The sequence below is a fragment of the Manis javanica genome, chromosome 6 (genome assembly GCF_040802235.1).
Source record: "Manis javanica isolate MJ-LG chromosome 6, MJ_LKY, whole genome shotgun sequence".
NCBI lineage: Eukaryota > Metazoa > Chordata > Mammalia > Pholidota > Manidae > Manis > Manis javanica.
Window position 1 is genome coordinate 113,721,112 of NC_133161.1, and position 16,479 is coordinate 113,737,590.

General features: G+C 35.4%; 1 protein-coding gene across 3 annotated transcripts in view; it reads left to right on the top strand.

Annotated features, from left to right (window-relative positions):
- Window positions 1-13,482, top strand: part of NPAT (nuclear protein, coactivator of histone transcription) — a 38,816-nt gene extending 25,334 nt beyond the window's left edge. For all 3 annotated transcript variants that reach the window (XM_037020246.2, XM_017641687.3, XM_073239313.1), the window contains 8 exons: window positions 211-307; window positions 939-1,067; window positions 3,224-4,900; window positions 6,322-6,437; window positions 6,508-6,616; window positions 9,410-9,470; window positions 9,574-10,717; window positions 11,867-13,482. In XM_037020246.2, coding sequence (XP_036876141.2) covers window positions 211-307; window positions 939-1,067; window positions 3,224-4,900; window positions 6,322-6,437; window positions 6,508-6,616; window positions 9,410-9,470; window positions 9,574-10,717; window positions 11,867-11,944 — 3,411 coding nt within the window. In that variant the 3' untranslated portion in view covers window positions 11,945-13,482. The remainder of the gene's footprint in view (window positions 1-210; window positions 308-938; window positions 1,068-3,223; window positions 4,901-6,321; window positions 6,438-6,507; window positions 6,617-9,409; window positions 9,471-9,573; window positions 10,718-11,866) is intronic.
- The last annotated feature ends 2,997 nt before the right edge of the window (window positions 13,483-16,479 follow it).

The following is a 16,479-nucleotide window of genomic DNA, read 5'->3' on the forward strand; positions in this document are numbered from 1 at the left end:
AAAGTGATTAAGTCTAAGAAGTGGAATTAGGGGCATTCACTTTATATATATTTCCTAGTGTTGTTTTAAATGGCCTAGTGTTATACCCAGCAGAAATTTCCAAAGAGGGGAATATGTATTACATAAAAAGTCAAAGATACCAAAGTCCTCTGATTATTTTGCTGCTATTAAACTATAGTAATTCAGTTAGAATCTTTTTTTTTTTTGCAGAGTGAAATCCACATGTCTGAAGAAGCAATACAGGATATATTGGAGCAGACAGAATCAGATCCAGCATTTCAGGCTCTCTTTGACCTCTTTGATTATGGTAAATAGACATTCCTTGAAGGAGTTAACGTTTCTCCTGTTTCTTTGGCAATTTAATCAAAATGAAGCAACATTCCTCAGAGCATCTGAAAAAAGTTTTTATTTGCATTAAAGCAAACATACGGATATGAAAGGATTTTTTTTTTTTTTTGGTTTGATTTTGTTTCTTTTTAAAGAAACTTTAGCTGTAAAATGAAGAGCAGTTTTGTTTTTGTTTGCCAATAAACACAAATGTGTTGAGGTCATCTACTATATATACATTATACTACACACAATTGGTAATACAAAGGAATGGAAAAATTGGCCATTGCCCTCAATCTTCTGGCCTAGTACAGCAGTTCTCCAAGTAGTCTCCAAGCCAGCAATATCAACATTATCTGAGAACATGTTAAGAATGCAAATCCTTAGACCCAGGTGATTCTGATATTGGATAGTTTAAGAACTACTGGTCTGGTGGACAATCTTTGTGCGTGTTAGTGATATACAAGGCAACGTGTTCAAAAACATCCAAAGACTCTAGTTAAAACCAAAGTTTAACTAACACTTGCTTAATCACTGTCAAGCTGTTTTAATTGATGCTTATTTTCATTTTGGACATTTAACCAATTACTTCTTTGTTCCCTTTTTAATAGGTAAAACAAAGAATAATAAAAATGTATCACAAGGCATTTCTAATCAGCATATGGAAACCAATCCCAGTGTAGTCTTAGCAGATGAAACTAATCTAGCAGCTAAAAGTTCTTTCGAAACAGAAGAATCTGGTAAGAATCTGATTTTGTTATATCATCAATCCAAATCCTAATATCAGTCTCATAGTTTCAAAGGTAGGATTATATTGTTTAATTTGGAATTTGTTCCAGTTGCCCCATTGGTCATGTTTCTATTTCTAGTTTTCTATCTTAGAAAAAAAATTGCTCTGAAGCATTTAGTACTTTGGTTAAAAGATGAATTTTTAGTACTCATTCTTACATGATGCAATAGATTCTTAACATGCACAATTTGATTACTAATAATGTTGACCAATTTTACAAAAGTCTTAAATATTTAACAATTTTTTAAGGCACTAATTTGAATCCCTAATAAATTAGAATGGTGCATAGTATTAATCACTCTACCTAAGTAAGGCAAGTTTAGCTGACTGCTCAGCATCTACATCTCATTTGTTTAGAGGAAATTATATACTATAGTGTTAATCTTAATCACTATTTTTTGAGGTTTGGGCATATTCCTATGTGCCTACATTAGTTCTTTACATTTCCCCCTCTTCCATTGGAATGCCAAGATAGCACATAAATGGCCCACAGTAACTACTTATTGAATGAGGGAAGGCAGTGAATATGTCCACATTAGATCTTTTGAATATTTGCCATTTTTAAATCTTATTTTTGTAAAATATAACATGTACAAAAGTGCACAGTAGTAGTATATATTGTTCATTGAATCACCATCAGTCAGATACTCATAACCATCTTTCAAGTCTAAAAGTAAAACACCAGCACCACAAAAACCTGTCTTCATATCCCCAATCCCTATTACCCTCTATCTCTGTTCCTTAGAGATAACCATTATCCTGGCATCTCACACTTCTTGCCACTTGATACCTCTTTAGTACCACCTTTATCCATTCTGTCTACCACAAGCTATGCCAAAACATCTTTTTTTGTTTGTCTGTTCTTAAATGCCATTATTCCTCCAAACCTCTAAAAAAACTTAATGGCTTCCAAGTTTTACATCATGTCTTCTAAAAACTAGTTTTTTAATATCCTACTACATTCCTACTTTGAGTCTTCTGCCTACACCCAAGTCCAATTCTCCATTTATCCTTAGGCTGAGTTGCAGTGGGGTGTATGTCTTACTATATCTTATGTGTGGAAGATTGTGCTTCAGTAAATCTCCAACCTTCACAAAATGAAACTTGAAATCTTTTCTCAGAAAGTCTTCCCGCTTAATTGAAACTCACTACCCCTGAATTTATGTGGCCTGTGTGTGATTTCCACCGACGTGTCTACAATGGGGACTTAAATGTGCTCTATACCAAATACTATTTTACCAGTGTCACATTCACAGAATTACATGATAGTTGATATACATTTTTCTGAAATTTTCCCTATATTTTCATGTTGTTCATTGTTTTCTGTCCTAAACTGAAGGCTGTATGACCACAATATTATCAGCTACTGTGTTATTTTCTTAAATAACCTTTCTTCTTATTCCAATATAACAGTTCATTTACTTTTTGAGATCTCCATATAATACCCCTTTATAACACTTTTCCACATCTCCTAGGCAAAAAGGTACCTTCTGTTCCTATGCTATTATAGTTTTTACTGTGTTTTATTATGACTTTCTGTGCTATATCTGCTTCCCTTACCAGACTGGTCTCTCCAACGGCTAAGACTTGGCCATTTCTCTTTGTATCCTAGTATCAGTGATATGGTCGGTCTTCAGTAAATGCGCTGAACGTTCCAAACACCACATGATATCATCACATGTTGATCACGTAAAATGTACTTGGCACCATTTCACTTTAGGAATATACCAGATAAAAATAAGTTCAATAGAAATGGCAGAAATTGAAGGCAACTGTTTTGAAGAAAACTGCTGCATGCTTGGAGCCAGTTTTTTTACATATGGGTAAATATTAGATGTTCTTAAACCTGTGTTCTTTCTCCTCCATTGCATCAACTCTTTTCCAGGAAGGTTAAGAAACAATTAGACTTGTTTAAAGAGGCCTCATAATAAGTACCTTTAAGTTTTTAATACTCAGAAAATGGGAGATACAGTTTAACAGACTTAGTACTTATTAATATGTCAAAGATTGGTGATTTCCTTGGCAAAATAGGTTTTTCAGTGAAGATGACTACCTCGGAAGCTATATATACTCATCATATCTTTCTGCCATCCTGCTGTTTTGCAGATAACCAGTCTGGTCAGCCCCCATTTTGTACATCCTACCAAAATGAAGACACAGCAGATGCTTTGAGGAATGGCAGCAACCACGATGAGCTGAGACAGGAAGCCCATGGACATTTTTCCCAGATAGGCTCCAGCATTCAGAAAAAGTCCTTTAAAACAGTTGCACCTACTGAACAGAAGTGTAACCTTGATATTACCTTTGAGTCTGTGCCTCATTTGAATGACTTTAACCAAAGAGTAAATTCTAATGGTGAATGTAATCAACATTGTGCTGAATTATACAACAGTCAGATGTCCACTGAAACTGAAATGGCTATGGAAGCTGAAAATAATTCTTTGTCTCCAAATGTGCCATGTGAATCTCAATTACATCCTAATCAGTCTGATATGCCAATAACTTCGTTTGTTTCCTTTGGTGGTGAAACTAACGATGAAAACTTAATTTTCGCTGAGAAATGTTCTCAACTTTTATCCCAAAATATTCCATTAACAGGAAAGCCATCTAAAGAAAGTGAGTTCTGTGCAAGTTCTAACAATACAGAAAGACTTAAAACTAATTTCCATAATTCTAAGTCACCCGATTCTAGAGAAATTCACCAGAGTAAAACTGAAATTAATGATGTATTACCAGTTTCATCACAACAACTTCCAGATGTCCAAGAGAATTCTTCACTTCAAAATAAAATACTACCTGTGACTGTTGAAAGTTCAAGTTTAAATGTATCTGAACGACAAGTAGAAATTCATCTTGGAGACTCAATAGCTTCAATTAAACAACCATCTAATGATTCATCATCTGTTGAGTTAAATCATCCAGAACAGGGAACTCAGCCCTCCAAGTCTGAGAAAGTTGCTTTGGATTCACAAGAGCCTTCATCTTCTGTAAAAGAAGATGGAGATAGTATTTTCCTCTCTTTAGGTGAAAATGGGAACTGTGGGGAAGTTGCACTGGTGCCTCCAGAAGGTAATCTGATAGAAGACAGGCCTTCTCTTCCTTCAGAATCTGTGTGTTCTTCAATGAGAGATTTTCAGCCCGAGTCCCAGAATACTAGCGATAAGTCTGCTTTGGACAACTCAACGGAGATAGATGTTTCAAATATTGTCTCTCTCAAAATTATCATCAGTGATGATCCATTTGTTTCCTCAGATACTGAACTCAACAATGCTGTTTCATGTATCAGTGGAGAAAACTTGCCAACTGTAATTTTGTCTTCTCCTGCTAAATCACCTGCCGGAAATGTAGAATTAGTTCAGTGCTTGTCTTCAGAAGAAACTGCGAGTGCTGTCCTATCTGCTGAAGGAGCAGGGGATTCAGTCTCCGTACAGCAGAGCCTTTTAGCATTCAACCCTGAAGACACTGTGGTAAAGAACATTCAGAATGAAGACAGCATTGCTTTTTCAGCCAGTCTTACTCCATGTGTTTCCAAGGATGGAGGATACATACAGTTGATGCCAGCTACAAGCACAACTTTTGGCAATTCTAATAACATTCTGATAGCTACCTGTGTGACTGATCCAACAGCCTTGGGAACAGCTGTGAGTCAATCTAATGTTGTGGTGTTGCCTGGAAATTCTGCACCCATGAGTGCTCAACCTCCTCAACCTCAGTTACAAACGCCACCAAGGTCAAACAGTGTATTTACTGTCAGCCAAGCTGTGTCACCCAACTTTTCACAAGGTAACTTTAAGAAGTTCATTTCTTTGTGGTGAGAGCTAATGTCTTGTGTGTGCAATTACTGACTTGTTCAGAGAATGAGAAAGGATCCTGAAATTTGTGATTATGCCCCTTTATTCTCACTAGTTAATTCAGTCAAACTTTTTTAAATTTACTGGTAAGCTATGGAATTCAGTGGTTAGTTTTTTACTTTTTTCTCTCCAGAATTAAATTCCAATCCATGTGTTAAGCTACAAGAAAGGGAGAGAAGAGAAAGCTAATTTGTCAAACAGCTACATACCTACTAAAACCCAATGTGGGAGACTTTTTTTAAATAGCTATTATAGTCTTAGTTTTCAAGAAATCTGTTTAGAGAGACTTTCAAAGCACAACTTGAAATTCTCCCTCCATAAAGCCCTTCGTACCTTCTCACTGTCTTCCACCTTCCAGAATTGATTGATCCCTAACTTTAGAATTCCTTGTTTATCACATTTGTGGCATTTATTCTATGCCATTTTATATGTACTTAGTGGTTGACATGCCTGTCCTTTTGGTCATTTGTGATTGTATGTTCCTTGAGGACATAGTTTATGACTCATTCATAAGTTACGTATTAGTTCCCCAGTTCCTTTCCCCTCTTTTTTATATTTTAGGCAACAATAAAATGATTAAAATCAGCAATTAAGTATTAAACATGATGGATCTATTTCAAGTGCTGTTAACAATAAGATAAAGGAGGGTCAGAACTGATAATGTGGGACTTGAGCTGAAGCTTGGAAAAGCAAGGTAGTATTTGGAGTAAAAAAAGGTAGGTAGTCTTAAGCAGCACAGTGTAGGTAGGTAGTTGAGAAACTGAAGCGGGTATTCATGAAAGTGAAATCAACCTAACAGAAACAGTGAATGTAGTAGGAAAAGACACATTTACAGGTCAGGACTAAATTATGATAGCCACAGACTAATTTGGTTGTGTATTTATCTTGACCCTTTTTTGACCAGTACCATTGAGATAATATGTGGGAGTTGTGAGCAAGTCTTGGGCTGTTGATATTCAATTGGTATCTTAATTTTCTGGTATAAGATTCACACTTGAAACCTTCACAATCAATTTTCTAATCAGTCTTCACTATTCTTTCTAGAGAAATTAAAATATAGCTGTAAAAAAAATATATGCCTACATATATATATATATATATATATAAAACTAATATGATCTCTTACACTTATTCATAATACTTACATGACCAAGTGCTGTAAGACTTCTTTAATGATCAGGTTGACTTTTTCTTACTTTGTTAGCTTTCCTGTTGTTCCTAAATTAGTTTTTTAAAAAGGAAAGTAAATTGTAAAAGAGATTATAATTTTGTACAATTTATTTCAAATGAATGAATAATTACTTTAGTGTCATGTTTCTAAAAGAAAATCTGTTAAAATTCCTTTTTTTTTAGGATCTGCCATCATAATTGCTTCACCAGTCCAGCCTGTGCTCCAGGGCGTGGTGGGAATGATCCCTGTATCTGTGGTTGGACAGAATGGAAATACCTTTCCTGCTCCTCCTCATCAGGTAAGATTTATGAACTGAACATGGCACAGCGACACTTTTCAAACGTAATCAATGGTTTCTTCTCTTCTAGGCCCTCCATATGCCTTTGGCAGCACCTGTATGCAACAAGAGTACCCCTCAATTCCCCATCCCTCCAAAATCTCAGAAGACTCAGGGACTAAGGAACAAGCCTTGTACAGGTACATTTTCAAGTTCATTAATGTCAGCTTTATGTCTCTGTATTCATTTGTTTACAGCAACACCACAGTATTTTGTTTTTGAATACCTATACCTATTCCTAATAGGTAATTGTCCAACTTTGGCTTAAAATTTTTTGCAGTAATGAAAACGAAAGCAAATGGGACAAAACAAAATTTAGAAAGGAGAAACTATCTATTTATGGCAACTTGTATGTGATGGTGGTAATATCAGAAATCAGAGGGGATAGGATGGATTCTCTAATAAGTGAAATTTATCAGCTATTATATATATTATAAGAAAAAGTTAAGTTTCTTCCTCATACCATCTACAAAGGTAAATTTCAAGATGATTAAATTCCTAAAAGTGAAAAACAAAGGAGTTAAACAAAAAAAATGTAAGAGAATATGTTAATGACATTGGGATAAAAGGATTGCTTTTACAAGTGAAAGAAAGAATTTATAAATGGAAAAATTGATAGCACTGACTATTCCACAATTAAAGATCTGTCCAACAATAAACAACATAGACAAAGTGACACCAGAGTTTCATTCAGGGCCTTGATGAATGTTGCACCTAGTTCTCAGACTTCTCTACCTCAAACTTCCCCATCTTCGTATGTGACAAAACGCCCATGTCACTAACCTACCCAAAACTCTGATCCTTCTAGGGTGACTCCTTCCACTTCTAAGCCTTTAATCTTTGCTTCAGGCAACCTCTCACATATCTTCTTCACCTTTAATTTTTTACTACTTATTAGACCTACACAATTTGTAAAGGCCAGTAACCACTCCAAAAAATTTTTTTCTTTTTTTTTTTTTTTTTAACAAGCAAAGAGTGGTTTAATAAAGCAAAGTATGCACTTAGGGAGGGAGTGCAGGCATGCTGCAGAGGTGAGCAACCCAGTTGAGTTCAGGTTGGGTAGTCTTATAGCTGGAGTTAAGCAGGGATGGAATATCATTGGGTTAGGTGGGTTTTTCTCAGAATAGGGAGGGGATTTCTGGGAAATAAGGTGACACCCTCTTTTTGTCCTTCAATGGTCATCCTTAGAACAGTCATGATGCCAAGGGGTGCCTCTCATTTTAATATATACATTAAATCTCTCTTGAACCAATGAGAGCTCGTGTTATTTGACTCCTCACCTTTACCTGAACTTTCAGTTCCTTTCTGACCTCAGTTCCTTCTCTGTCCAAGCTAGACCCCACAGTCCACATCAACCCCCTTTCCTTGTGCACTTAAGCACCTTTATGTCCACATTCTTCTACCATACCTACTTGCCGTCCTCTAGCTGTGGATCGGTCCAGCCACCCACCTCTGCCTTTGATCCAGGCTCCTTTGGCATTGGTTTAGAAGTGGTGCCATTCAATACCACTTAAAGATATCTCACCCTCACTGCCCCTTACAATCATATTAAATGTCCACCTATCTTCTGTCTCTCCCTTTCCCTCTTCAGACTATTACAGACTTTCACAGCCCTTCTCGAATCATCACCCTTCTCCCTCTAGGCCAGTGACTTTTATGTCCCAACTCATCAGTAGTAAACTCCATTTTCTTTCATGACTTGTATTTAATATGTACCTCTTCACCTTCTAAAATCATTCTTCCCTTTTCCTTTCTTTCTTGGAAGAATAACTAATCTCATTCTTCTAAGCTTAATGCATTCTTCCTATGCTCTAATTTCTATCTTTTATATATCTTGAACTTTTCTATTTTGGCTCCTTGCCTTTCTTGCTATAAAGTTGCTTAGGTTTGTCCCCCATGCCAACCCTTCATCCCAGCCCCTCTTATCTTCTTCCACTTCTCTGTCATCCACCTTAGTGTCTTTTATCATGTTCCCACTAAAACTGTTTAAAATAAGCTAATGTTGTCATATGCAATGGACATTCTGCAGTCTTACATTACATTACTTCCTTCTAACAGTTGATACTATTGGCTTCTGGAACCACCATTCCTTTCCACTTCCCTTTCTAACTTTATGTAACTAAAGACCTTCAAGTTCTATGTACCTAAATCCCATGTCTTATAAACCTCCTCCGCCTACTTTTTTCTCCCGTGGTTAATGCCACCACTGATGCCTTCTTATCTTTCATATCCATTTGAATGCACATTACTCTCTCTAAAACCATCATCATCTCTTACCTGGAACATTTAGACCTATCTAACTAGAATTCCTGTTTCCAGTTTTTCTTCTCTAGTCCATCTTCTCTACTACTGCCAGTGTCTTCCTAAAACATAAATCCATTCACACATGTTCCCTATTTAAAACTTTTAAGGCTTCTCTTAAAACCTATTGCATAATACATGTCTTTCATGATCTCATCTTTGCTTTCCTTTCTAGGTTCATATCTTGCTGCTCTACTACATAAACGCTTAAGTCCATAGAAATTAAAAATGGCTATTAAAACTCCAGAGCAGGTGCTCTGAGTGACAGACTTGCAAACGTGACAGTTAAATGGGCAAAATATATTGCTTTCTTTAGCTTTCTGGATCTATGTAGTACCTTTAGGTGCTATATTGATTTGAGCATTGTAACTTTTAGATGCAAAGATTAAATTCATAATATTTGCCTGAAGTTGAAGCAAGTCATTTGTGCTGTATCTATATTTCCTCTGTAAAATAGTTGACTGTCTTATACATATTACAAAGCTGCTTTTTAAGCCATTTCATTTGTACCTAGTTATCATTCAGATTTTTTTCTCATAATGTGTGATACTGCAATCTTTTCCATTTTATTTGAGAGGAAATATTCTTTCAGTAATGTTTTTCTTTTCTAATTAATTCATGTATAATTCCAGGAAAGCAGGCAAATAATTTGGTGGGTTCATCAAATCACTTAGCAGGATGTCATGCACAAAGGTAAGCATTAAAGTAGTTTCTGTTGTAGATTTGAATGCTCAAATTAAAAGCAGGATTTCTTCATGTTGCTAATTCTTTTTTTTTTTTCCTTTTTTAAAATTAGAAGTGAAGTTTCTGACAATACTATGACCACAGACCTTGGGAAAAAATTGGAAGAAATTACAGTTCCCTTCTCAGTAGAGAGTATAGTTCCAAGTAGCAAACCATTTGAAAGCTATAGACGTGTACTGTGTTTTGACAGCACCGCTTCTCCTGTGGCAGACACACGTGAGACAAATCATAAGACAGTGGCCCAAAACAGTGAAAGATCATTTCCTGATCTTGACTCATCCATTGTGTCCTCCACTTTAAAACCCCCTTCTAATACTCTGAAAAGAGAGAGAGAGAAACCTCCTATGCCTAAGATTTTATCTAAATCAGAAACTGCTATTAGCCGACATGCCACCATAAAAGAAACACAGTCAGAAAAGAAAGTTTCACCAACAGAAATTGTGCTTGACTCTTTCTATAAAGCAGCTAATAAGGAAAATGAATTATGCAGCGATGTGGAAAAACAGAAAAATCCAGAGACTTCAAAACTGTCTAATGGGCAACAAAATGGGGGTTTATGGAATGAGAAAGCTATAACTTCACTGCAAGAAGTAACTAAAAAACAAGGCACATCCTCAAGCAGTAAAAATGTCATTTCAGTAGGTACAGCTGTAAAGGATCTAAAACAAGAACAAACAAAGTCTGCCAGTTCTTCAATTAACCCACTAACCAAACATACCACAGAAATGCTGCAGGATGTTCAGTGGCATGCCCCAGCAGATAAGCTCACTGATACTACTGATTTACCTGTATCCCGGATACCTGGCTCAGGGGTGGGGGAAAAACATAAAGAAGAACCTACTGATAGTATCAAGGTCCCCTCTAGTAGGCGCATCAGTGATGACAGTAGCACAGCCAAAGTAATGGTTCCTCCTGCTACCCCAGACTTGCCTGCCTGCAGCCCTGCCAGTGAAACAGGGAGTGAAAACAGTGTGAACATGGCTGCCCATACGTTAATGATTCTCTCCAGAGCAGCCATTTCTAGGACTACTTCAACAACTCCTCTAAAAGACAATACACAGCAATTTAGAACATCTTCAAGGAGCACCACAAAAAAGCGGAAAATTGAGGAATTAGATGAGTGTGAACGAACCTCCCGTACTTCTAACAAAAGTCTTGCAAATTCACCAATACCAATGAAAAAGAAAAAAATAAAGGCAAGTTTCAAAGTTATTTTCAAAACCACACCTTTGCCCTTTCACTGCACAGATTAGACATCTTAGAATTTTTTTTCCACAGCTACCTAATTGAATGCTTTGGTCAGGAGAGCTTTGAGTTTTCATTGACAAGTACATTCTGTAGCAGTGTCTCTCAGCCAGTGGTGTGTAGGTGAAACATAGCTTTTTCAAAATAATTGTTAAGGCATTTATTTGGAAACAACTTCCTGGGAAAAAGAGGTTTCTGTTTCTCATGGTAGGGCCTGAGGTTTTTGGGGAGAATGACATACAGCATGAAAGGTTGGGAAGCCACTATTGTGTGTGGAATTAACAAATGAAAAACTGCTTTGCAGCCCCTACAACTTGGGTTTTTTTCACATGCCCTGCCATCTCTTAAAGATGTTAATATGTTGGAGCAGTGTAAAAAATGCACCTGTTTTGCTTTAATCATGATTATCTGTAGGAAGGTAGTACAGGGATAGCATTGATAAATGAAACCCATTTAGTAAGTGGATTGAATTGGAAAGAACGGTATTTACATTGTGTTAAAGAAAGTGTGGTATCAGGGAAATAGTCTTTGCTTTGATGCCATGCAAACCTGGGTTTGAATCCTGAATCTGCTCAGTGGTTCTGTGACTGTGGTTTAAGCCCATACCTCTCTGAGTCTCAGCTGCATCATTTGACATGAGGCGAACACACATCTTACTTGATGGCTGTGAAGGCTGATGTCATGTTTGTAAAGTGCCTGGGGTATATTAAATCTTCAGAACTTGAGAAGAACCTGTTACTTTTAATATTTTAGTAAAGCTTTCAAGGTTTTTTGGTTTGTCAATAATGACCACCTTACAGAAAGCATGTTCTGTCTTGTCTCATTCAACATTTGTACACTCTGGATTTATATGTCTTTTGCCCTAAATTAATGCTGAAGTGCCATTGAAGTATATTAACCTTGGCTTTTTAAAATTTATCTATACTTTTCTATATAAGTAAAATCCTAATGAACTAAAAAAATTTTGCAAAACTTTTAGAAGTGTATGGAAGAACCTGATACATTGTCCTAAGTCACTTAATACGAAAGTCTTTTGACCTTGTTTGAGTTCAATATGTTAACCTAGGTTTATTTCCTTTTTTTTTTTTTTTTTTTGACAGAAAAAGAAGCTACCCAGTTCATTTCCAGCTGGAATGGATGTGGACAAATTTTTGTTATCATTGCATTATGATGAGTAAACCTTCTGAATGGTATATAATAAGAACAGTATCTGTTTAAAACTCATATCCCTTAAACTGTGAGTATAGGGAATGAGATATTGACAAAATCTGAAAGCATGACCTGCACTTTCATGTTACTGCAATTTCACTTTATATCTAAATAATGCTGTTTTATAGCAGCTTCCTAGTTTGTAAATAGATTTATCTGGTATATTTTTATTTGGGGAAAAACATTTGCAGAAATGTAAGTAAAGCCAATCTGCAGAACTGTATAGCTTTGACAATTGCATATTGTAAATACTGTGTAAATCTTGTTGAAATACAGGTTAAATCAGCCTAATGTTCTTAAATTGTGTTTTTTGAATTCTTATGATTTAATAATTCTTACAATTGTAATTCTGAGGCTTACTCATCTGGAATAGTTTCTCGCTTTTGAGGGAAATGATGCTTTTCCTTATAAATTGCCCTTGGTGACTGTCCAACAAGACTTAAACACATAGCCGCTAAGTAGTACAAAAGTGATAACCACCTCAAACTGGTAGTAATCAGAAATTAACAATTTGGGTGTTTTTCTAGAGTGAATATTTACCATCCCTATCTATAATTGCAGTAAAGATTCTATTCCTGAAATTTTACACTCTAACTGTTCTGGTCTTTGTTTTAAAGAGAATTTTGTAAACCATTTGAGTGTTCTGATCCTTTGTATCTTTCAAAATCTTGTACAGAACTTTTAAGTAAGTGTTTAGACTGTTGAGCCATAAGAAGTTGGTTATGTAGTAGTTGAGATTTCCTGGTATGCATATACTTTTCCCCTAAGTACTGGGGATTTAAAGAATTGCACTAATTCATAGAACTTCTTACATAGTAGTGACCAGTGTATGTTTTATTTAAGTCTTGTATTATATGTTAAAGTTTGTGTGGGTGAATATCTTCTGGTGTTCTTTTGGAAAGCCATGTCCATCATAAGATGTAAAAAGAGAAATCATAGTTTTATATTTTAATTTCGTTTTTCCTAAAATGGGCTGTGTTAAATAACTGTAACTATATCTATATTTAGATATAGTGCATTGTCTCTGTGCCCCTTAAAATGTTACAAAGAATTACTCTCAGAAAGTCCTTAAGGAGAGTGAAAGAGGTGCCTTCTCTGTATTAGACTCACACACATAAGTCAAGGTGAAGATTTGGCTTAAATCTTTAAACGACAACAGAAATTATAATTAGTACCTGACCAGTTGTGCCTATTAAAGTATATTCTCTTAAGTGCTTGCTTTTTGGTTAAATGCCAGTATTATTAAGGTTTTTTCTGTAGGTTGTATATATTGTTAAAGAGTCATTTTCCTCAACCATTTTTTTTACAATACTGGGCCATTAAAAAAAAAATCTATCCTACTGTGGAAATCATGTTAATTGCTGTGCTGCAGAAATTTGTGTTTTAAGAAATTTTTATGATGTGGCAGTGGTCTATTCCTAAGGAACTAAATATCACACAGTTAATGTTTATTTAACTCAACTGTACTACAGTTAGATTTGAATAAATATTTTCATTAACTTCAAAAGTTTGAATTAATTTATATTGGCATTCATTCTCTTTTTAGATAATTTTATTAAATTCCTTTGTAAGTCAGTTCTTGCTTTTTTTGGGAAGTTCACATAATGCTGAAAATTGCAGATTTTCCTCTCATTCAGTTAATATACATTTATATGTGCTAAGTACTAAGAATTCATATATAAATTAAATAAGCTCACTTTCTTCAAGATTCTTACTTCTCTAGCCAGGACCCACTAAATATAGTCCAAAACAGCTTCTACTTGGACTTGCTGTTATATTCAAGAGCAAGGCCAAAATCCCCATTTTAACCTTAAAATTCCAGGTGTGCTGGACTTAACTGTAGTGTTGTGCCTGGTAGTCTGTTTCAGCAGTCAAATGCCCAGTGACTGCATTTCAGGGTTAAAGTATACCGCAAGCAACTTGTGGCTACTTTTATAACTACATGTGAGGACCCACTGTATTTTGGACATTACTTACTGGTTAATTTAGTCAGTGTATGCCAAATCTAAGAAATACTGCAATTAAAATATTTGATTATGTTAGCCCTGGATATTGTTAGAACCCTTTAGTAAGTTAAAATTGCATCCATCAACATCCAGCCAAAGACTACAAGTCATCATTACTTGGGAGACCACAATTGAAGCTTCGATAAGGAATTATTTCAAACATATGTTACTATATATTCTGCATTCATTTCTCAAGCCACCATCATTCAGACTCAGTCCCAACTTCTTTAAATTATATAGCAAATTCTGACTACAGCTGGGCTTCCTCTTTTAATAGGCTTTTCTTTTAATAAATGTTGGTTAATATTTTGGCATACTTTACTAGTTTTTTTCCTAAATTATTTTTTCTCCATACTTAAACTATAACTATAAATATAACTTCCTAATGCTTTTTTCAATTCAAGTAGTATCAAGCATTTTGAGTTTTTAGCTATTAAAAAATCGAGGAGTGACATTTGTAAAGAAATACCAATTTTTTTTTCAAGTAACATTTTTTTTTAAGTATCATTGATACACAAAATCTTATGAAGGTTTCACATGAACATGTGGTTTTAACATTCACCCATATTATCAAGCCCTTGCCCCCACCACTACCATTGTAGTCACTGTCTATCAGCATAATATGGTGCTATAGTCATTGTCTTCTCCATGCTGTACTGCCTTCCCTGTGACCTACCTATATTGTGATTGTGAATTATAGTGCCAATTAATCCCCTTCTCTCACTCCAACCCTTCCTTGGTAACCACTACTCCCTTCTCAGTGTCTGTGAGTCTGCTGCTTCCACATCTATTGAGATGCTTATGTGATTTTTGTCCTTTTTGTTGATGTACGTAAGTGAATGATGTTGATGGATTTTTTAATATTCTACCATCCTTGCCTCCCTGGATAAATCACATTTGGTCATGTTGAATGATCTCTTTGATGTATTTTTGAATTTGGTTTGCTAATATTTTGTTGAGGATTTTTGCATCTGTTCATCAGTGATATTGGTCTATAATTTTCTTTTTTTTGTATTGTCTTTCCTGGTTTTGCTATTAGAGTGATGCTGGTCTCATAGAGTGAGTTTGGAGGGATTCCCTCCTCTTCTACTTCTTCGAAAACTTTAAGGAGGGTGGGTATTAGCTCTTTGTTATAATGTTTGGTAAAATGCAGTGGTGAAGCCATCTGGTCCAGGGGTTTTGTTCTTAGGTAGTTTTTTGATTACCAGTTCAATTTCATTACTGGTAATTGGTCTATTCAGATTTTCTGTTTCTTCCTGAGTCTGTCTTAGAAAGTTGTATTTTTCTAGAAAGTTTTCCATTTCTTATAGATTATCCCATTTGTTGTCAAATAATTTTTCTTAGTATTCTCTAATAATCCTTTATTCTTCTCAATTTATTTCTGTTCTGATCTTTATTATGTCCCTCCTTCTACTGACATTGAGTTTCTGTTTTTCTTTTTCCAATTTCTTTAATTGTAATTTTTAGACTGTTTATTTGGGATTGTTCTTGTTTCTTGAGATAAACCTGTATTGCTATGTACTTTCCTCTGAAAACTGCCTTTGCCACTTCTGACAGATTTTGGGCTGTTGTGTTTTTGTTTTCATTTGTCTCTGAATGAGAACAAATTGTCTCTTACTTTTCTGTCTGGTTGATCTGTCCTTTGGAGTGAGTGGTGTGTTCAAGTCTCCTAAAATGGATGAATTGAGTTCTATTTTTCCCCTTTAATTCTGTTAGTATTTGTTTTACATAATTAGGTGCTTCTGTGTTGGGTGCATTGGTATTTATAATGGTTATATCCTCTTGTTGGACTGACCCCTTATCATTATGTAATGTTCTTCTTTGTTTCTTGTTACTTTCTTTGTTTTGAAATCTATTTTGTCTGACACATGTACTGCAACTCCTGCTTTTCTCTCCCTATTATTTGCACAAAATATCTTTCCATCCCTTGATTTCTAGTCTGTGTATGTTTGGATTCGAAGTAAGTCTCTTGTAGGCAGCATATAGATGGGTCTTGTTTTTTTACTCATTCTGTAACTCAGTCTTTTGATTAGTGCATCCAGTCCATTTACATTTAGGGTGATTATCAATAGGTATGTACTTATTGCCATTGCAGGCTTTAGATTTGTGGTTACCAAAGGTTTAAAGATAGCTTCCTTACTATCTAACAGTCTATATTAAATTGCTTGTTACTCTTCCAGACACAATCTAGAAGTCCTTTTTTTTATTCCTCCCCTTCTCCTTCCTACTGCACTCTTTGTATATTAGGTGTCATGTTCTGTACTCTTTGTGTATCCCTTTACTTAACTTTGTGAGTAGTTGATTTTTGTATTTGCTTAGTAATTAATTGGTCTACTTCCTTTACTGCAGTTTTATTTTCTCTTGTGACAGCTAATTAGCCTTAGGAGCACTTCCATCTATGTCAGTCCCTTTAAGAGATCTTGTAGAAATCGTTTGGTGATGATGAAATTGTTTAACTCCTGCTTCAGATTTAAATGATGATCTTGCTGGGTAGAGTA